The sequence below is a fragment of the Strongylocentrotus purpuratus genome, unplaced genomic scaffold, assembly GCF_000002235.5.
Source record: "Strongylocentrotus purpuratus isolate Spur 01 unplaced genomic scaffold, Spur_5.0 spur5_scaffold_21, whole genome shotgun sequence".
NCBI classification, from domain to species: Eukaryota; Metazoa; Echinodermata; class Echinoidea; order Camarodonta; family Strongylocentrotidae; genus Strongylocentrotus; species Strongylocentrotus purpuratus.
Window position 1 is genome coordinate 40,168,627 of NW_022145607.1, and position 15,750 is coordinate 40,184,376.

At 37.5% G+C, this 15,750-nt stretch overlaps 1 protein-coding gene across 1 annotated transcript; it reads left to right on the top strand.

Annotated features, from left to right (window-relative positions):
• Nucleotides 1-512: 512 nt before the first annotated feature.
• On the top strand, nucleotides 513-15,710 carry LOC575462 (transmembrane protein 39A). The gene is made up of 8 exons (XM_775863.5): nucleotides 513-719; nucleotides 2,002-2,218; nucleotides 2,782-2,865; nucleotides 4,258-4,412; nucleotides 4,985-5,264; nucleotides 7,070-7,254; nucleotides 9,467-9,587; nucleotides 11,941-15,710. Exons 1-8 carry the CDS (start codon nucleotides 592-594, stop codon nucleotides 12,160-12,162), a joined length of 1,392 nt encoding a protein of 463 aa, XP_780956.3. The 5' UTR covers nucleotides 513-591; the 3' UTR covers nucleotides 12,163-15,710.
• The last annotated feature ends 40 nt before the right edge of the window (nucleotides 15,711-15,750 follow it).

A 15,750-nucleotide genomic window follows, 5' to 3' on the forward strand; every position in this document is an offset into this window, starting at 1 on the left:
TTTAAAATTCTCTCTAAATATTGAACGATAAGTGGAGAGTGGGAAAAACACAATTTATCTGACAGAAATCATAAAATAATTGTTCTCTTTATGAACACAGGAACATGAAGAAATCATGTGATTTAGTGGGGTAAATGTCACTGCATGAAAAAAATCTTGTTTAATTTTGATGGTAGAATTTCTATTGTTGTCCATTCCCCAACCCCCCCCCCCCCCTTCCCACAGCCCCACCACCACTGAACTATACACTACGCGTACATATTACTCAGTGCCACCATTCTCTTTATCCATAAAATAGTCTGCTATGTTCGACAACTGCTACGTATATCACAGTGTTGCCAATCAGCACTTATATTATTAAGAGAACTTGTTTATTTAAAATTAAAATGAAAAATAAAATAAAATTTAAAATAATGTTATTTGGTACAAAAAATTATACTCAACTAGATAAAAAATATTTTGTATCAAACAAAATATTTAACTTTATGAATTATTTGTGTTTCTTTAAATTGTCAACAGACTTTTTTTCTGAAAGAGGAAATTCGCTGTTGGGGTTGACAATTTTCAGGCGAAATTTATCGATTGAGAACCATGGCAGGAGGTCGACGAGGTCCAGGGCGACCTCAGATGAGCCGATCAATGCCGCCTCCACCGATTCATGCGACGAATGTTGTTCATGGTGGGAATTCTTCATCCCAAGGTTCATCAGTTCGCCATCGGTGAGTCCCATACGTTCATTATGCTGTTGTTGTGTTGACATGACATCTGTCACTGTCCGTCAGTCATTGTCAGCACTTTGTCTTTGCCGTAGGACGTAGGTCTAGGCTAGTTTGGAGAAATGTTCAATGAAGTCAGTTCGAATTCGAATTGATAGATAAATAAAAATTGCACCTAAATATATATCTTCACTATAATTATGGAGATTACATTTACTTACAGTTACAAGAACCCATTACATAGGGCCTAGAACTGTTTTTTGTTTCATGTTTGTTTTTAAAATTGTTAATGAAATTGAGATCGATCAGGCTGTTTTTTGAAGATTGACCATGTTGACTGTATTTTAGTTTTACTATTGTTGTCTATTTAATTAGGTGGGCTGTATATAATACAGACCACCTTATGTTTTTTGTTCAAATTGCCTTTATTTATTTATTATTCATTTAGAGTAAGACCGCCAAACTTCAGATACTTGAGACAAAACGGGGGAAAACATTAAATTCTTGTTTAATTATTGAAAGATCAAGTATACTATTATTGTGCAAATACTGTTTATGTTTGTCATGTAATAGAAAATTAGTAAAGGAAATGGAAAACTAGAATTATTTACTTACCCGCCGAACCTTTTTTCATGCCAAGCTTCGGACGTTCATGTGTAGCGCACGTATATCGTTGGGAGTTTTGCAGACGGCAACCTGCCCTACCTTTCTGTACTAGCGATATAGGTTAGTAATAGTATCAAATGCATGCAAGTTACCCGCCTGAGCTAGGCTCATATTTTGCGTTCGAGCCGTTGAAGTAATTTTTGTCCGAAGCTTGGCAACGTCAGAAGTTTGGCGGTTTTACTCTATTATTTCTTCTTCTTCTTCTTCCAGTTAATTTGATAATTCGTGAAACCTGTAGCTAACAAGTAGCTTACTAACGGTCATTTATTTAAGAATTTAGACCCATGACGGCCTCAAGAAAAGGGCCCAGAAATCTATGTTTTGTTTGTTTTTATTGCTCATCAAACATTTCTTATCTTCACTCATTATTTTCTTCTTCTCTTCAAACTCTTACTCTTCTCTTCTTGATTGTCTCCTTTTCCATGTTCTTCCTATTCTTCCCTTTCTTTCTCCATCTTTTTGTTCTTGCCCCCCCCCCCCCCCTTTCTCTCTCTCTCTCTCTCTCTCTCTCTCTCTCTATCTGTCTATGTCTCTTTCTCTCTCTCTCTCTCTCTCTCTCTCTCTCTCTCTCTCTCTCTCTCTGTGTCACTCTTTCTCCCTCATATACATGTACCTACAGAGGAGGAACCGGTGGTGGTGGGAGCAATACCCCCCTTACCACCCTGATTACCATCACCCCCATCCGGCATCCTGATATCCCTAATCTGCCAGCAGAGTGCAGCCTTCTCTTTGAGACGCACACAGTCATCTACCTGCTGACTGCACTCTTTCTTCAATACATTAACATATACAAGACTGTTTGGTGGTTGCCTCTTGCCCCCTCTAATACAGCCATGGTAAATATAAGCTTGGAAAGAGAGAAGAACAAAAACTATATCAGAGTTGAGTTATTTTGTTATAAGGTTTTTTGTTAATTCTTGCTGTAGTATATTGACATTTTTTATCTTCAGAGGGAACAAACATGTACTTGTTGAATGGTTGTTATGGTATAGTCTAAATATGTTCAAATATAGCTCAAATCAAGCAGAGTGAGATGAATTATTACATTTTTGGAAAAGGGTGTTAAATTTATATTTCAAAAATTACGAATTAATTAAATTTCAACTACCGGTATGTGATTGATTCCATTTTCATTTTCTTGGTCTGAGAATTCTTGAACTTTTTAACAATTTGTTTTGCTCTTATTATACCTGTAGGTAATAAACAATAATGAGTATAATCTGCCATAGATGGAAACTTTGTTTCCTTCGTAATTCAAGAATGGGATGTATATCTGACTGTGTCTATATAATTACTTTTCTCTCCTAGTTCTCTCCTATTTCTCTCTTCTCACTTTCCTCATAATATAACCTGTAGTGAAGTTTGACTAGAAACTATTTTTTTTCTTTCTTCCCACCAGAACTTTCATCTCATCGACCCTTTCCTGTTGATCTTTGTAACTCTGGTTCTCATCAGGCGTTTGGTGTGGCACTTTATTATTGAGGTACGTTTATCATGAAAGATTGAATGTTCTAAAGATCAGAAAAAGTGACATCTGTGTATTGTGTACATAGCTGTAGGTTTTCACCCTATCCTCATATTTGTATGTTTAACATGTTGGGATCAACCTCTACACTTATTGATATATTGACACAATGATGCTATTTTCAGGGATAAATTGTGTTTTGGGGTGTTTTTCTTTACAAATATTGTATACCTACCGTATTTGCCGGCGATAAGGCCGCACCACCGCATAGGCCGCACCCCCAACTTTGACATTTCATAGAAGAAAAAAAAAACGGACCAAAGAAAATAATCGTAATTTTCTCGTAGAACTCTATTTTTCCTACAAACTAATACCAAAATTATCAATCATTTTATAAATTTACAGGAAGTTTACCTAAAAAATGATCGTAATTTAGCAAATCTTCATCAATTTTTAGGCAGATTAGCACATTCATTGGACACTAGAGGGCGCTTTGCATGCATACAGAAACCTGAATGGCCATCTTTAGCTTGCATGCAGAGAGTCGGCACTAATATAATCCTGCCATAACCAAGTTGTGGCCATATAATGTTATCCGGTCTTACCCCTATCGTACCGCCAAATAGAGAAAATAAACAAGCTTTTGTATTGTTATTAGAGATCTACTGAGGTTAGTTTGTCGCTTTAATTAATTAGATAGTCTCAATTATAATTCAGAATTATCTTACTGAAAAGTTAAGAACACCGACGATTGCGCACTGTGAATCTCCGAAGGCGCGTTGGATTTGTTGGCAACTCCCAGCCCCGTAGCTCCCCACCACAGAGTGTGTGAGCGAGGTATGATTTTGGTTACTGGGCCGTGCGCTGTCTAAGGTCATTTTTACAAGTACGATTTTTAGTACGAGTTTCTGGTCAGTTTTCTTCTTATTTCTTTGGTTGCACAACGATTAAAAAGATGACTTCTTCAAATTTGCTGCTGACGTTTGTTCAGACTAGATCTTGTCCGATGTGTTTTTTAAGTCAATTTTGTTAATATATTTTTTTGTATGCAGTTGCCTACAAATAATGGACGTGCTGTTTTGACTTGAGATTTTTACTGTTTCGGCGTAAAGGCCGCACCCCGACTCTTTGATATTTTCTCTTCCAAAAATACTGCGGCCTTTACGCGGCGAATACGGTATTCATCTTTGTATTTTTTGATAAAGCTCTTTTTTTTCCAGATATCTTCAGAGATTTCCACTGCTAAATTCTTCTCTGCTTCTATACTGACAGTTTGATAATTTGCGCTACAGCTCATGTTAGTAATATTATTTTGTATTCCGCATTTTAAACCTTAGAATTAACGCATGATATTCTGCATGATCCAGTCGTAAATATATTTGCTTTCCATTATCCACCAACTCTCCACAGCTAACGCCAATAGTAACCATAGTGACAGCGCGCTACTGTGTCCTGCAAGTCATCAAACTTATCATCACCCTAACCTTCCTCAACCTGGGACTATGGTGCCTCTGGCAGCTCATGAATAACAACTCACCTCTCAATCTTCTGTTCCTTGCGTACCCGTGAGTAAAGATGTCCCTCCTCAAATTCTGCCATTTGACAACGATCATATAAAACATATCTATTGAGAACTGTTTGATCAGTCCAGATTAAATTAATGTTGGTCTGAAATAAACCAATACTGTACAGAAAGTGTAAAGTGGGATACTTTCACAAACAGGATAGTGGTTTTTGTGGCCAAAAAAACTTGATAAGTGCAAAAAAATATGTTTTGATTCACTTCTTCACAGCGAAGAACTTCACAAACTCTGATTAAAAGTTCACAAAGCGATGGGAATTTTAAAGTGAGGAATTTTAAAGCGAGGACTATCTCAAAGAAGCACAATATCACAAGTCACTTTCATCATGATTGTAATCCTGACCCTTAACATATTACTCACAAGTCACTTTATCACTAATAGGATAATAACAATAATTATAATACAGTGACTTTAAAGCACATATCATTGTCATTGCATCTTTATACATGTAATTGTAATTGCTAGACCCTCACTCAGTCAAAAATTCGTTTAAAATTTCCCTTGTTTCTACCCCCAACTGATCTTTTTCTTGTGTATGTTTTGACCCTCAACAGGTTAATCTCTTATTTTCTTCTGTATGGTCTGACCCTGGATTTCAACATGACCCTGTTTTCACAACTAGCGCCCCCCGCCAAGGGTAGCAAAGAGGAACTTTTATGGAACGGTATCACCATGTTAGCACCAGCCAAGCACAAATGCTCCCATGTCCCAAACGAGATCCGACAGGAAGCTGATCTTCTCAAGATGGACTTCAACTCCCGGGTGAAGAGCGTGCTTTTCAACTCGATGGTCTGCGCATATTATGTTGGCTTTGTGCCAATTTGTTTCTTACAGGTAACGATAACCCCTTGCTCCCCCAAAATTGTATCTCTAACTGGCCTTGATATTCTTGCTTTCAAGAAAGTACTGTAAGTCTCAGTGAATAAGACGCAACCCTATTTTTTTTTTGCAGACTCCATAGGCAGCGAGCCAGGTCCGTGTACACGTGGAAAAGGAGCTTTATTTGACTGCGAGGTGCAGTTGAAGGCGCCACTTTGCGCTTGTGAACTTGTCACAAATAATAGTAGCAATGTCGTTTTAAAAACTAAAGATGACAGACAAATTTTCCTTTTAGTCCAAACAGAAATTTGGCCATACAGGAAGTGTTGTTCTAGTTTCCGAGGTGGTGAGTCAACACAAAATGTATGACAGAGCTGGGAGACATTGCCAGGCACAGTGCCAGGTGGAGGGGCATAAATCAACACTTAAAAAAAAAATGCATCTTATACACAGAGATTTACAGTACTTTAAATGATAAAGGGAAAATAGACAAGAGAGAGAGAGAGAGAGAGAGAGAGAGAGAGAGAGAGAAAGAGAGAGAGAGAGAGAGAGAGAGAGAGATGGAAGTGAAGAGAGGGGAAACAAGATAGAGAAGGGTCCACCAGGTTCAAAATTGAAACTTGACACTTGTTTAAAAATCTTGATGTCATAGGAGTTTAAAGAATCGCTATCATAGGCACAGAATGAAAGACAGAATTGTCATATTGTTTATGATATTACATTTCATCTATTAAGCGCCTTAAAGAGATACAACTTTAATAACAAAAGATACTTTTACAAAAAATAATCATAGTGATAAGAACAATACAAAGAAATGAGAAAAGATGTGTTTTAAGTAACTTCTTGAATGTTGTGAGAGATTGAAAGTTCTTTGATGGAAGGAGTAGGGAGTTTCTTATCTTGGGTTAGTAATTGAAAAAGCTTTTATCTTATATCTGTTTGCTTGTGTGAGAGATTGGACGTTCTTTAATGGAAGGAGTAGGGAGTTCCTTATCTTGGGTGGGTAACTGAAAAAGCTTTCATCTTATATCTGTTTGCTTGTGTGAGAGATTGGACGTTCTTTAATGGAAGGAGTAGGGAGTTCCTTATCTTGGGTGGGTAACTGAAAAAGCTTTCATCTTATATCTGTTTGCTTGTGTGAGAGATTGGACGTTCTTTAATGGAAGGAGTAGGGAGTTCCTTATCTTGGGTCGGTAACTGAAAAAGCTTTCATCTTATATCTGTTTGCTTGTGTGAGAGATGATAAGTGTATTACAAATTTTGGAGAGTGTATTATACATTGATGTGTGCAAGTGGAGTAGGTCTGCTAGTACTAGTAGGTATGTGGGGCTTGATATTGTGCTCTGGAAGAATATGTGCAGAAAATCAAACAGAAAAACAAAGAAGTGAACAGACCTGTGGAGAATCCAAGATATGATATGACATTATCCCTCACCTGTTTCTTACCTCTCATTTCATTCTTTCCTCTATCCTCCTCTTGATTCCCTCTTCTCAAACTCTCCTTTTCTCCCACTTTCCTTCTACTCTCTCTCTCTCTCTCTCCCTCTCTCTCTCTCTCTCTCCTCTCTCTCTCTCTCTCTCTCTTGCTATATCTCTCAGTGCAATATGTGAACATAGTTTGACCCTGTTTTAAGAATACTTAATTTCTTTAATTGCGGTATTGTTTTAATTTAGAATGATTTTACATTGTAGAATAATTGTTACAACATTGATGTGCAAGTGCAGCTGTGTTCATCTTGTAAACTGAATGTTATTCAGCCTACGGGATGCCAGGTTCAGTATTTTAATAAAACGATTCTCACTATTGATTCCTCCCACAGCCTGCTATGTACCTTGATCTGTGGTGGTCCTGTTTTCTCATAGCCTTCGTCTGGATCAATTCTTTTGTCATGTTTGGCTCTCACTTCCTCCCGGTGGCGTACTGTGACGCCCTCCATCGGTGCTCCCTACACCTGGGCCGATGGCAGAAGATGGAGCACGGGTACAGCAACACACCTCAACACCTGTAAGCACCATAGTAGGCCTGAGTCATGTCGGGATTTTCATAAACCGGGTCCCGACGGCCTTGCACCGGTCGGGACCCGGTGTCCCGAAATCAACTCGCAGGATTTGTCACTTGCCTCTATAAAAAGCGCATATCATCAGTATGTCCCTTAAAAGTGACATTTTTATCAGTCAAATAAATCAACACATGCATACCTCGGCACAGATTGGTATATTCTTCCATTTGACATTATATTCATCCATGATTGGCGATGTTTAGTGCCATTATCGTGCCTCTAAAAGTAAAAAATCTCGAGCAAAAATATAAAGACTACAATCGAGCCGCCATTTTGATTTATGCAGGTTGAATAAATCTGGTCAAAAAATATGAATGTTAAAATAATAAAACGGCTTTCTTAAAAATTCTTCTGTACAATGTACCGATCATATAATATTTTAAAGACAAAAATAAATATTTATCTCTTATTTTAAACATCGCATGCTTTTTTTTAAAAGCTGAAAATTACTTGGTAATCACAAGAAGTTTCGATACGAATAGCTGTTGCAAGGCAAGTTCAGACTAGTCTCGGAAAAATGCGCAGTGCTCCTCGTTATCTGTAATGCGTGCCAGAACGAACCCAAACAAAGACGTGATCGTAACGAGAAAAAAATCATTAAAAACTACGAGAGCACAATTGGAAAGATATACTGCTCAAAATTACCATAATCAGATACATAACTTGGACAAAGAATTCAATAATCGCCCTAGAAATGCCACAGAAATTGTGATAATCGAGGAGTAACTGGGTACATTTTTATCGCAAGGGGCCTGCTGCAAATACTCGAATCCTTTGTTATACTGCTTTTTACCGTAGAGGGCGGTATTTGCCTCGTGTTCAATTTAAACACGTTTAGATATATTGCAGCAGGCCCTTCCGATAATGATTGTACCTATAGTAACTCATTAAATATCACTATTTATGTGGCTTTTCTTGGACAACTATTGTATTCTTCCTCCAAGTTATGTATCTGCTTACGATAATTTTGAGTAGTTGTCTTTCCAATTGTGCTCTCGTAGTTTTTAATGATTTTTTCTCGTTACGATCACGTCTTTGTTTGGGTTCGTTCTGGCACGCATTATAGCTAACAAGGAGCACTGCGCATTTTTCCGAGACTAGTCTGAACTTGCATTGCAACAGCTATCCGTATCGAAACTTCTTGTGATTACCAAGTCATTTTCAGCTTTTTAAAGAAGCATGCAGTGTTCAAAATCAAAGAAAAAATATATATTTTGTCTTTTAAATATTATATGATCGGTACATTGTACAGAAGAATTTTTAAGAAAGCCGTTTTATTATTTTAACATTAATGTTTCTTTCAACCTGATTTATTAATTCTGCCGAGAGACCCGGCCAGTACAGTAGCTAGCTAGCAGCTGGCAACAACAACCCCATTGGGCGAACTGCTTTGCAACCCATATTTATATCAGCAGTTCGGATTGATTCTGGATGAGCTAGAATACGATTGGTAACAATTAAATACTTAAGTTTTAGGGTGGATTGATTTTAGTGGTGTGCAAAACTGCAATTTCTTACATATTTCATTATTTTTTTCGGAGCGCCGGTTCTCAAAAAACGAAACCGGGACCCGACGGCAACGGTCGGGTCCCGGTGTGATCGACCGTCCCGACTCAAGCCTACACCATAGTGTTCAGTGTTAGTGCTTTGTGTGTAGTGCTGTGTAGAATTATAATTCATCAACCACTTTTGTAAGCACTGTAGTGGCTTAATCATTTTCAGTGTTAGTGTTCCGTGTTGATGTACGGCTTCTCATTAACTTAGCTTTGACTGTGGGTACAGCAAAACACTTCAACACCTGAATACCTGAATATAAGCATCATTGGTGTAATCATGTTCTTTGTCATTGCTCGATGAGTAGTTCTCGTAGTTGATATGAATTGTTACCAGTACCCACATACGGGTACAGGGACGCACCTCAACTTCTCTAAGCACCTTTAATAGTCAGTTATTCCCGTTTGATGTTAGTGCTCTGTATTTGTTACCAAACAGGTCCTCGTGAAACACCACCACTATTGTTGAAAATGCGCAACCCTAATTAAATATCAGAAATTAATGGTTAAATCTTTAATTACTTAGTAATAATGCATCAAATTAATTCCTGGTTCTTTCAATACCAATCACATGTATCTTCACCTGTATCTTCTGTTGCTTCAGGTGGTCAGACACGACGGTATGGCCACAAGGAGTCCTGGTCAGGTACAACAAGGGTATCTATCGGGCGACTGGACAGCAGAATGTGGCCTTTCCCTCAGACCGCTCTTACGCTCGCTTCTATGTAAGTCTTTTTCTTTCGTAATGCTCTATGTGCATCTTTGACCATGGTCACACGGCCAAAACTACTCCAGACAGACTCCCAACTGACCATCTCTTGGCCATTCTGGTTACCGGTATTGCATTTTTAGGTCTGTTTTTTTATGCCTCCGCCACCGAAGGTGGTGCCGGAGGCATCATGTTTTCGGGTTGTCCGTCCGTACGTCCGTCCCGTTTGACCGTTATCGCAATATCTCAAGAACCATTTAAGATTTAAACTTAAGACTCGGGAATCGTATTTATCACCATAGGAAGACGATCTGATTAGATTTTGGAGTACGTAGGTCAAAGGTCACAGGTCACAGAGGTCAACTTATGAAATTCCTTGTATTGAGTTTGTTAGCGCGATATCTCAAGAACCATTTGAGATTTAAACTTCAAACTTAAGGATAGTATGTATCACCATAGGAAGACGATCTGATTAGATTTTGGAGCACGTATGTCAAAGGTCAAGGGTCACAGAGGTCAACTTATGAAATTCCATACATTGAGATTGTTATCATGATATCTCAAGAACCACTGGAGATTTAAACTGCAAATTTAGTGATAGTGTGTATCACTATAGGAACACAATCTGATTCCATTTTGGAGCACGTAGGTCAAAGGTCAAGGGTCATAGAGGTCAACTTATGAAATTCCATACATTGAGATTGTTATCATGATATCTCAAGAACCACTGGAGATGTAAAAACTTCAAACTTAAGGATAGTATGTATCACCATAGGAAGACGATCTGAATAGATTTTGGAGCACGTAGGTCAAAGGTCAAGGGTCACAGAGGTCAACTTATGAAATTCCATACATTGAGATTGTTATCATAATATCTCAAGAACCACTGGAGATTTAAACTTCAAACTTAATGATAGTGTGTATCACCATAGGAAGACAATCTGATTAGATTTTGGAGCACGTAGGTCAAAGGTCAAGGGTCACAGAGGTCAACTTATGAAATTCCATACATTGAGATCGTTATCGCGATATCTCAAGAACCACTGGAGAATTTTCACTTCAAACTTAATGATAGTATGTATCACCATATCATAATATCTCAAGAACCACTGGAGATTTAAACTTCAAACTTAATGATAGTGTGTATCACCATAGGAAGACAATCTGATTAGATTTTGGAGCACGTAGGTCAAAGGTCAAGGGTCACAGAGGTCAACTTATGAAATTCCATACATTGAGATTGTTATCATGATATCTCAAGAACCACTGGAGATTTAAACTCCAAACTTGTTTAAATTGCTCTATGGCGGAGGCATCATTTTCGACTGCGCGCAGTCAAAATTCCATCTAGTTTATGCCTTCACTACAAAGTAACTGGAGGCATTAGGTTTTCTGGTTGTCCGTCTGTCCGTCCGTACATCCGTACGTACGTCCCGTTCTCGTGATCGCGTTATCTCAAGAACCAATTGATGGATTACCGCCAAACTTGAATCATGCATGTATCGTGCAGAGCTAATGAAGTGATTAGATTTTGGGGTCACAAGGTCAAAGGTCACAGGGCTCATTATGTATGCACAATAAGCTTGTGATCACATTATCATGAGAAAACTGAAAGACAGATTACTATCAAACTCAAGACATGTATATGTATCTTGCAGAGCCGATGAACTGATTAGATTTTAGGGTCATCAGGTCAAAGTTCATGGGGCTCATTACAGATGCCTAAAAATTGCTTGTGAATGCATTATTAAAGACGACAGATGGATTGCAGTCAAACTTGAATTTTAAAAGTTGCTTCCGTTATGGTTTGTAAAATTGCTCTATGGCGGAGGCATCATTTTCGACTGCGTGCAGTCGAAGTTCCGTCTAGTTAGGTCTGTTTTTTGTGGTTAGTCTGTTGTCGGTCTCGTTGATGTGACCAGGGTATTATCTGGGATATGTTGTGTTACAGGTACGATTTAACTTTTTTTTTTAAAATTCAAGTTAGAATATGAGTCCAAAAGATTATAGGAAGTAAGACTATATGAATGGTTCTAATTACAGAAGAGCCCTTTTTAATCGCTCTTCTAATTCTAATTAAGCAGTGATGATGTATTGTAAGGTTTTATTTGTACAATAGAATTATTATTATTTAATGAACATTTATATTCCCTTTCCCCTTGCAACTATGAGAGATGGTTTTCCTTACCATTCATTCAGAATTTGTAATCAAATCAACTATCTTCACTGCTTACTGATATGATATCTTTACATGTACATTTGGCAGTATACAGTGGAAGGATTTCAAACTTACTTTGGTATTATTTTGTTGACATACATAGTTATTTCCATACACTATTTTAGTATTTCATGTTTTTCTTATATCACAGTTCATGTTCCATGACCCTCTTCGAGTCCTCAACCTTTTTGTTTTCCTGCAACTGGGCGTCATAGCAACCCAGCTCTATCTTCTTATCCGCCATTCTCACTGGCACTACGTCATCTCCCTGTCTCTCCTCCTCTTCTGCAACTACTATGTGCTCTTCAAGCTGCTACGTAGCCGCTTCATCTTGGGCAAGGTGTATCGACCTGTGCACGAAGAAGTGGAGTAAAGGTCAAAGGTCAACGGTTGATTCCGTGCAATGTGTCACATACAACACATGTCAATTTGTCACATATTTCTGAAGTCTCATTTATGTTGTTAGAGGACATTGGATTGTTTTGACTCGCCTAGGCGTCGTGTCATGAAACCATCGTAATTACATGTTTAAAAAAACCCCATTGAAACCTGTTTATTAAACTAAAACACCTGTGTTGCAAGGGGATGTAGGCTATCTTATACTTATGACGATTTCGTGAATCCCTGCCAAAAGAGTAATGTGTTATTCTAGTGAGGTTTGCAGTTACACCTGGAAACGTTGAAATAGAGCATAAGTGGGCCCTCCTCAGAGTAACCGCAAAACTCTGTCAATTTAATCCTCACCATGGAACCCTTCAAAGATTACATTGTTTGGGTACGTGGCCCAGACGACGTGTTGAGATATATCAAATACCTTTTGGATTGGATTGATGGGTTGGAGATATTACATTAAAAGAATGATCTGACCGTTGGGTAATGATACTTTCTGGGTTCATCATCATTGGTCAGGGTCATATGTTACTAAGAGATTTTTCATTCATGGATGAAATATATGGATAAACGTCATAGGTCGTATTGGACACATTGCATGTATCGCCCAAAGCGTTTTTAGTGTTGGACAAGAGATAGTGTCAGCCATTTGCAACCATTAAAACTCTGAAATAGAATAAGTGCTAGCACTGTATTCTGGTACTAGGATATTACTTTTTATGTTCACGAAAGGTATGTTAATTGTCATAGTGTAAATCAAAGTCTCACAATTAACTTTTCACTGCTGCCAACCATGGGCAGATATTGACCAATGGCTTGTCCTAATTAACATTTGTCATGGCATAAAAAAATAGTATATTTTCAGGATACCACCTCAGACTGTTATGAAATACGAAGCTAGCTTCAAAGTACAACTACTGAAAAAATAGCTCTTGAAGAATTAAACTCTGTAAGAAATGTTGTATTTTTTCAAACTTAATTGATGTAATAACTTTTAACAGTCTTTTGTAATTTTAATCTTTACATCAGTAACTACTAAATGGAGGCATGGCTTGAACTAAAATTTATCATCCATTACATATTGTGATAGAGAAATCTTGAGATTATTCTGGTGAGGCTATGACCCATTGCAAATAGCTGACACTACCTTTATAGCAAAAGTGACCGCTCATTTTTCATTGTATATTTCATTTGGTGAGCATTGTTTAGTTTAGTAACAAAATCTTCTGACTTTCGACATTTGTTTCTGAAGTAGTTGTATCATAGAGTTTGCTTGATTGTTTAGGGTCTATGTTTGTCCGATGGAAATAATACCAAGAATCCAGTAGTTTGCCGAAGAAAATTTGAAGAGGAATTCTTGAAAGTACGCATCAGAGAGCTCACGTCAAGATATTACTGGTACTACAGTCAAACCTGTCTACAGCGACTGCGTAAGGGATACACAAAAAGTGGTCTATGTAGACAGGTTCCTTTAGTACATGTTTCAATGAGAAACCATTTACCTGACATTGCCTCCATCCAAAGTCTCTGAAAGACACACTATAGTGTAAAGTTCTCAAAAATAAGGGGTCTTTTATAGTTGTCCTGATTTTCATTGACAATACCAACAGTCCATCTACAAAAGCCCAAGTATACGTAATCTAGTCATTCACGATTGAGTGAAAGATTAAATGTATAGGCCAATGTACCTGTATTTAGAGCTGACTTAGACCAGATAGCTTTCATTTAAATCAAGTTTGTGTTTTGTGATTGAGATTTTTAGTTGTTAGATTTAGTACTATGTCAAAGCTGTATATAAAGGGCACTTTAATAGAAGGAAGTATACAAAGTGACTTTTGTACGCATGTGGCCAGGTGTTATTAAACAGGTGTTATGATGACAAGTTCCTGGTATACTTGGTAAACTGGTCCTAGTTCTGTAAAGGTGGCCGTTGCAGGTTTAACTGTAATTTGCTTTTTAGTTATGTCTATTGATTGCTTAGAATTGTTTTAGGTGTTAATAAGCTTATCAACTGTCTGCTTAAATCCTGCTTGGATTTCTGGTTTTCAATATTTTGTTTTTAGAAGCTTTGGGAATTGGACAACTTCACGCTGCTGCATACCTTGAAAAAAATATATACCATGGAGTTGGGAAAAACAAATGGATTTGACTACTTGCCAGTTATACTCCATCCTTTTTGTTAATCTACTGTATTAAACCGTCAATATGTTTGGTAAATTTACTAGTTTTATTGATTGATAGCTACTCATGAAGAAAGCAAGGTGCTAAATCAGAGGACCTTATAGCAGCTATTTTCACCACATACAAAACCAGTACCGGTAGATTACGTGGAAGGGATTGTAAATTACATTACATGTTGAACAATGTACATTTCTTTCAAGGGCAATCCAACCATTGTGAGAAATTAATTTCTTTGAAAGCAGAGAAATAAGAGAAACAAAATGGAGAAAGTTTGAAATAGATCGAACCAAGAGTGAGATAGTCAGGAATATTTGAAATATGAGATCACTAAATCTACGCAAATCTCAAATAGGCAAGTTGGTCAGTGGATTGTGATTTAGTCACAGACAACTCTCCCATTTGTGGTGTACAAATATATCACTAGTTTCTGCTGTTTTCAGTGTCTTCTCCATTGGAACTCCTTCATTTGGAAAAATATAAGTTTTAGTCATTTTCTCTCTTGAAACAAATTGAAAAGTTGTCCGGTACTATCTCACAATGATATTACTGATTCAACCAATATGAAGTGCCCATTCTTTAGCTTTAGCAAGGCAGGCACTGTGGCACTCTAGCATTTAAAGGAGTAAATTCCTGCCAGGTACCCATTTACATCACCTGGGTTGAGTGTGGCAAATGTAGATCAATGTCTTGCCAAAGGACATTAGTGCCGCGGCGGGACTCGAACCGCGGACTTTCAGATCGACAGTCCGTCGAAGTATCCAAGTTATTTCATTTGTTAAAAAAGTAAAAACTTTCAAACTTATTGTCCAATTTCATTCAAACTTTCATTAGTGTGCTTCTCTGATTTTTCTGCTTTATTTTAAAATAGTTGCCAATTAAGGTTGGATTTTCCTTTAAAATGAAGATATGCTGTTCTAGTACATGCATGTACTGCATTGTAAGATACAATCAAATAATTTTTAACAAAAACATGTTTGTTTTGTTCATTGATGAGAATAAGACACATACAACACATGCTCTCATTACATGTAGAATCTACTTCCATTCAACAATCATATACCAGGGTCACTCACACCGCCAAACTGACCCTTAACTGACCGATGCTTGGCCATTTGGGGGTAACAGACTTTTTGTTTCTGGCTATTTTCGGTTTGGCATCGGTCTAGTTGGTATGATTGAGGTGTTCAGGATATATCCAAGAAAATACATGTACGATGGAAACTGGTGGAGATATAAGAGAGAGTTTAATAATTTTGTTCTTGTTTGTATAAATGTTGCCTTTCTAACATCATTTTGTGTGATATCTTTGTATTTAAAGAAATAAACATGCTCCTATCATGCTGAAACTAAGGAATATTAGTGAAGCTTTTCTTTGTAAAATGCATTCATG

Coding starts and splice junctions, on each gene's coding strand:
- LOC575462 (XM_775863.5), top strand. CDS start 592: ATGGCAGGAGGTCGACGAGGTCCAGGGCGACCTCAGATGAGCCGATCA. Junction 2,219..2,781: donor CCCCCTCTAATACAGCCATG/GTAAATATAAGC, acceptor TCTTCCCACCAG/AACTTTCATCTCATCGACCC. Junction 5,265..7,069: donor TGCCAATTTGTTTCTTACAG/GTAACGATAACC, acceptor TTCCTCCCACAG/CCTGCTATGTACCTTGATCT.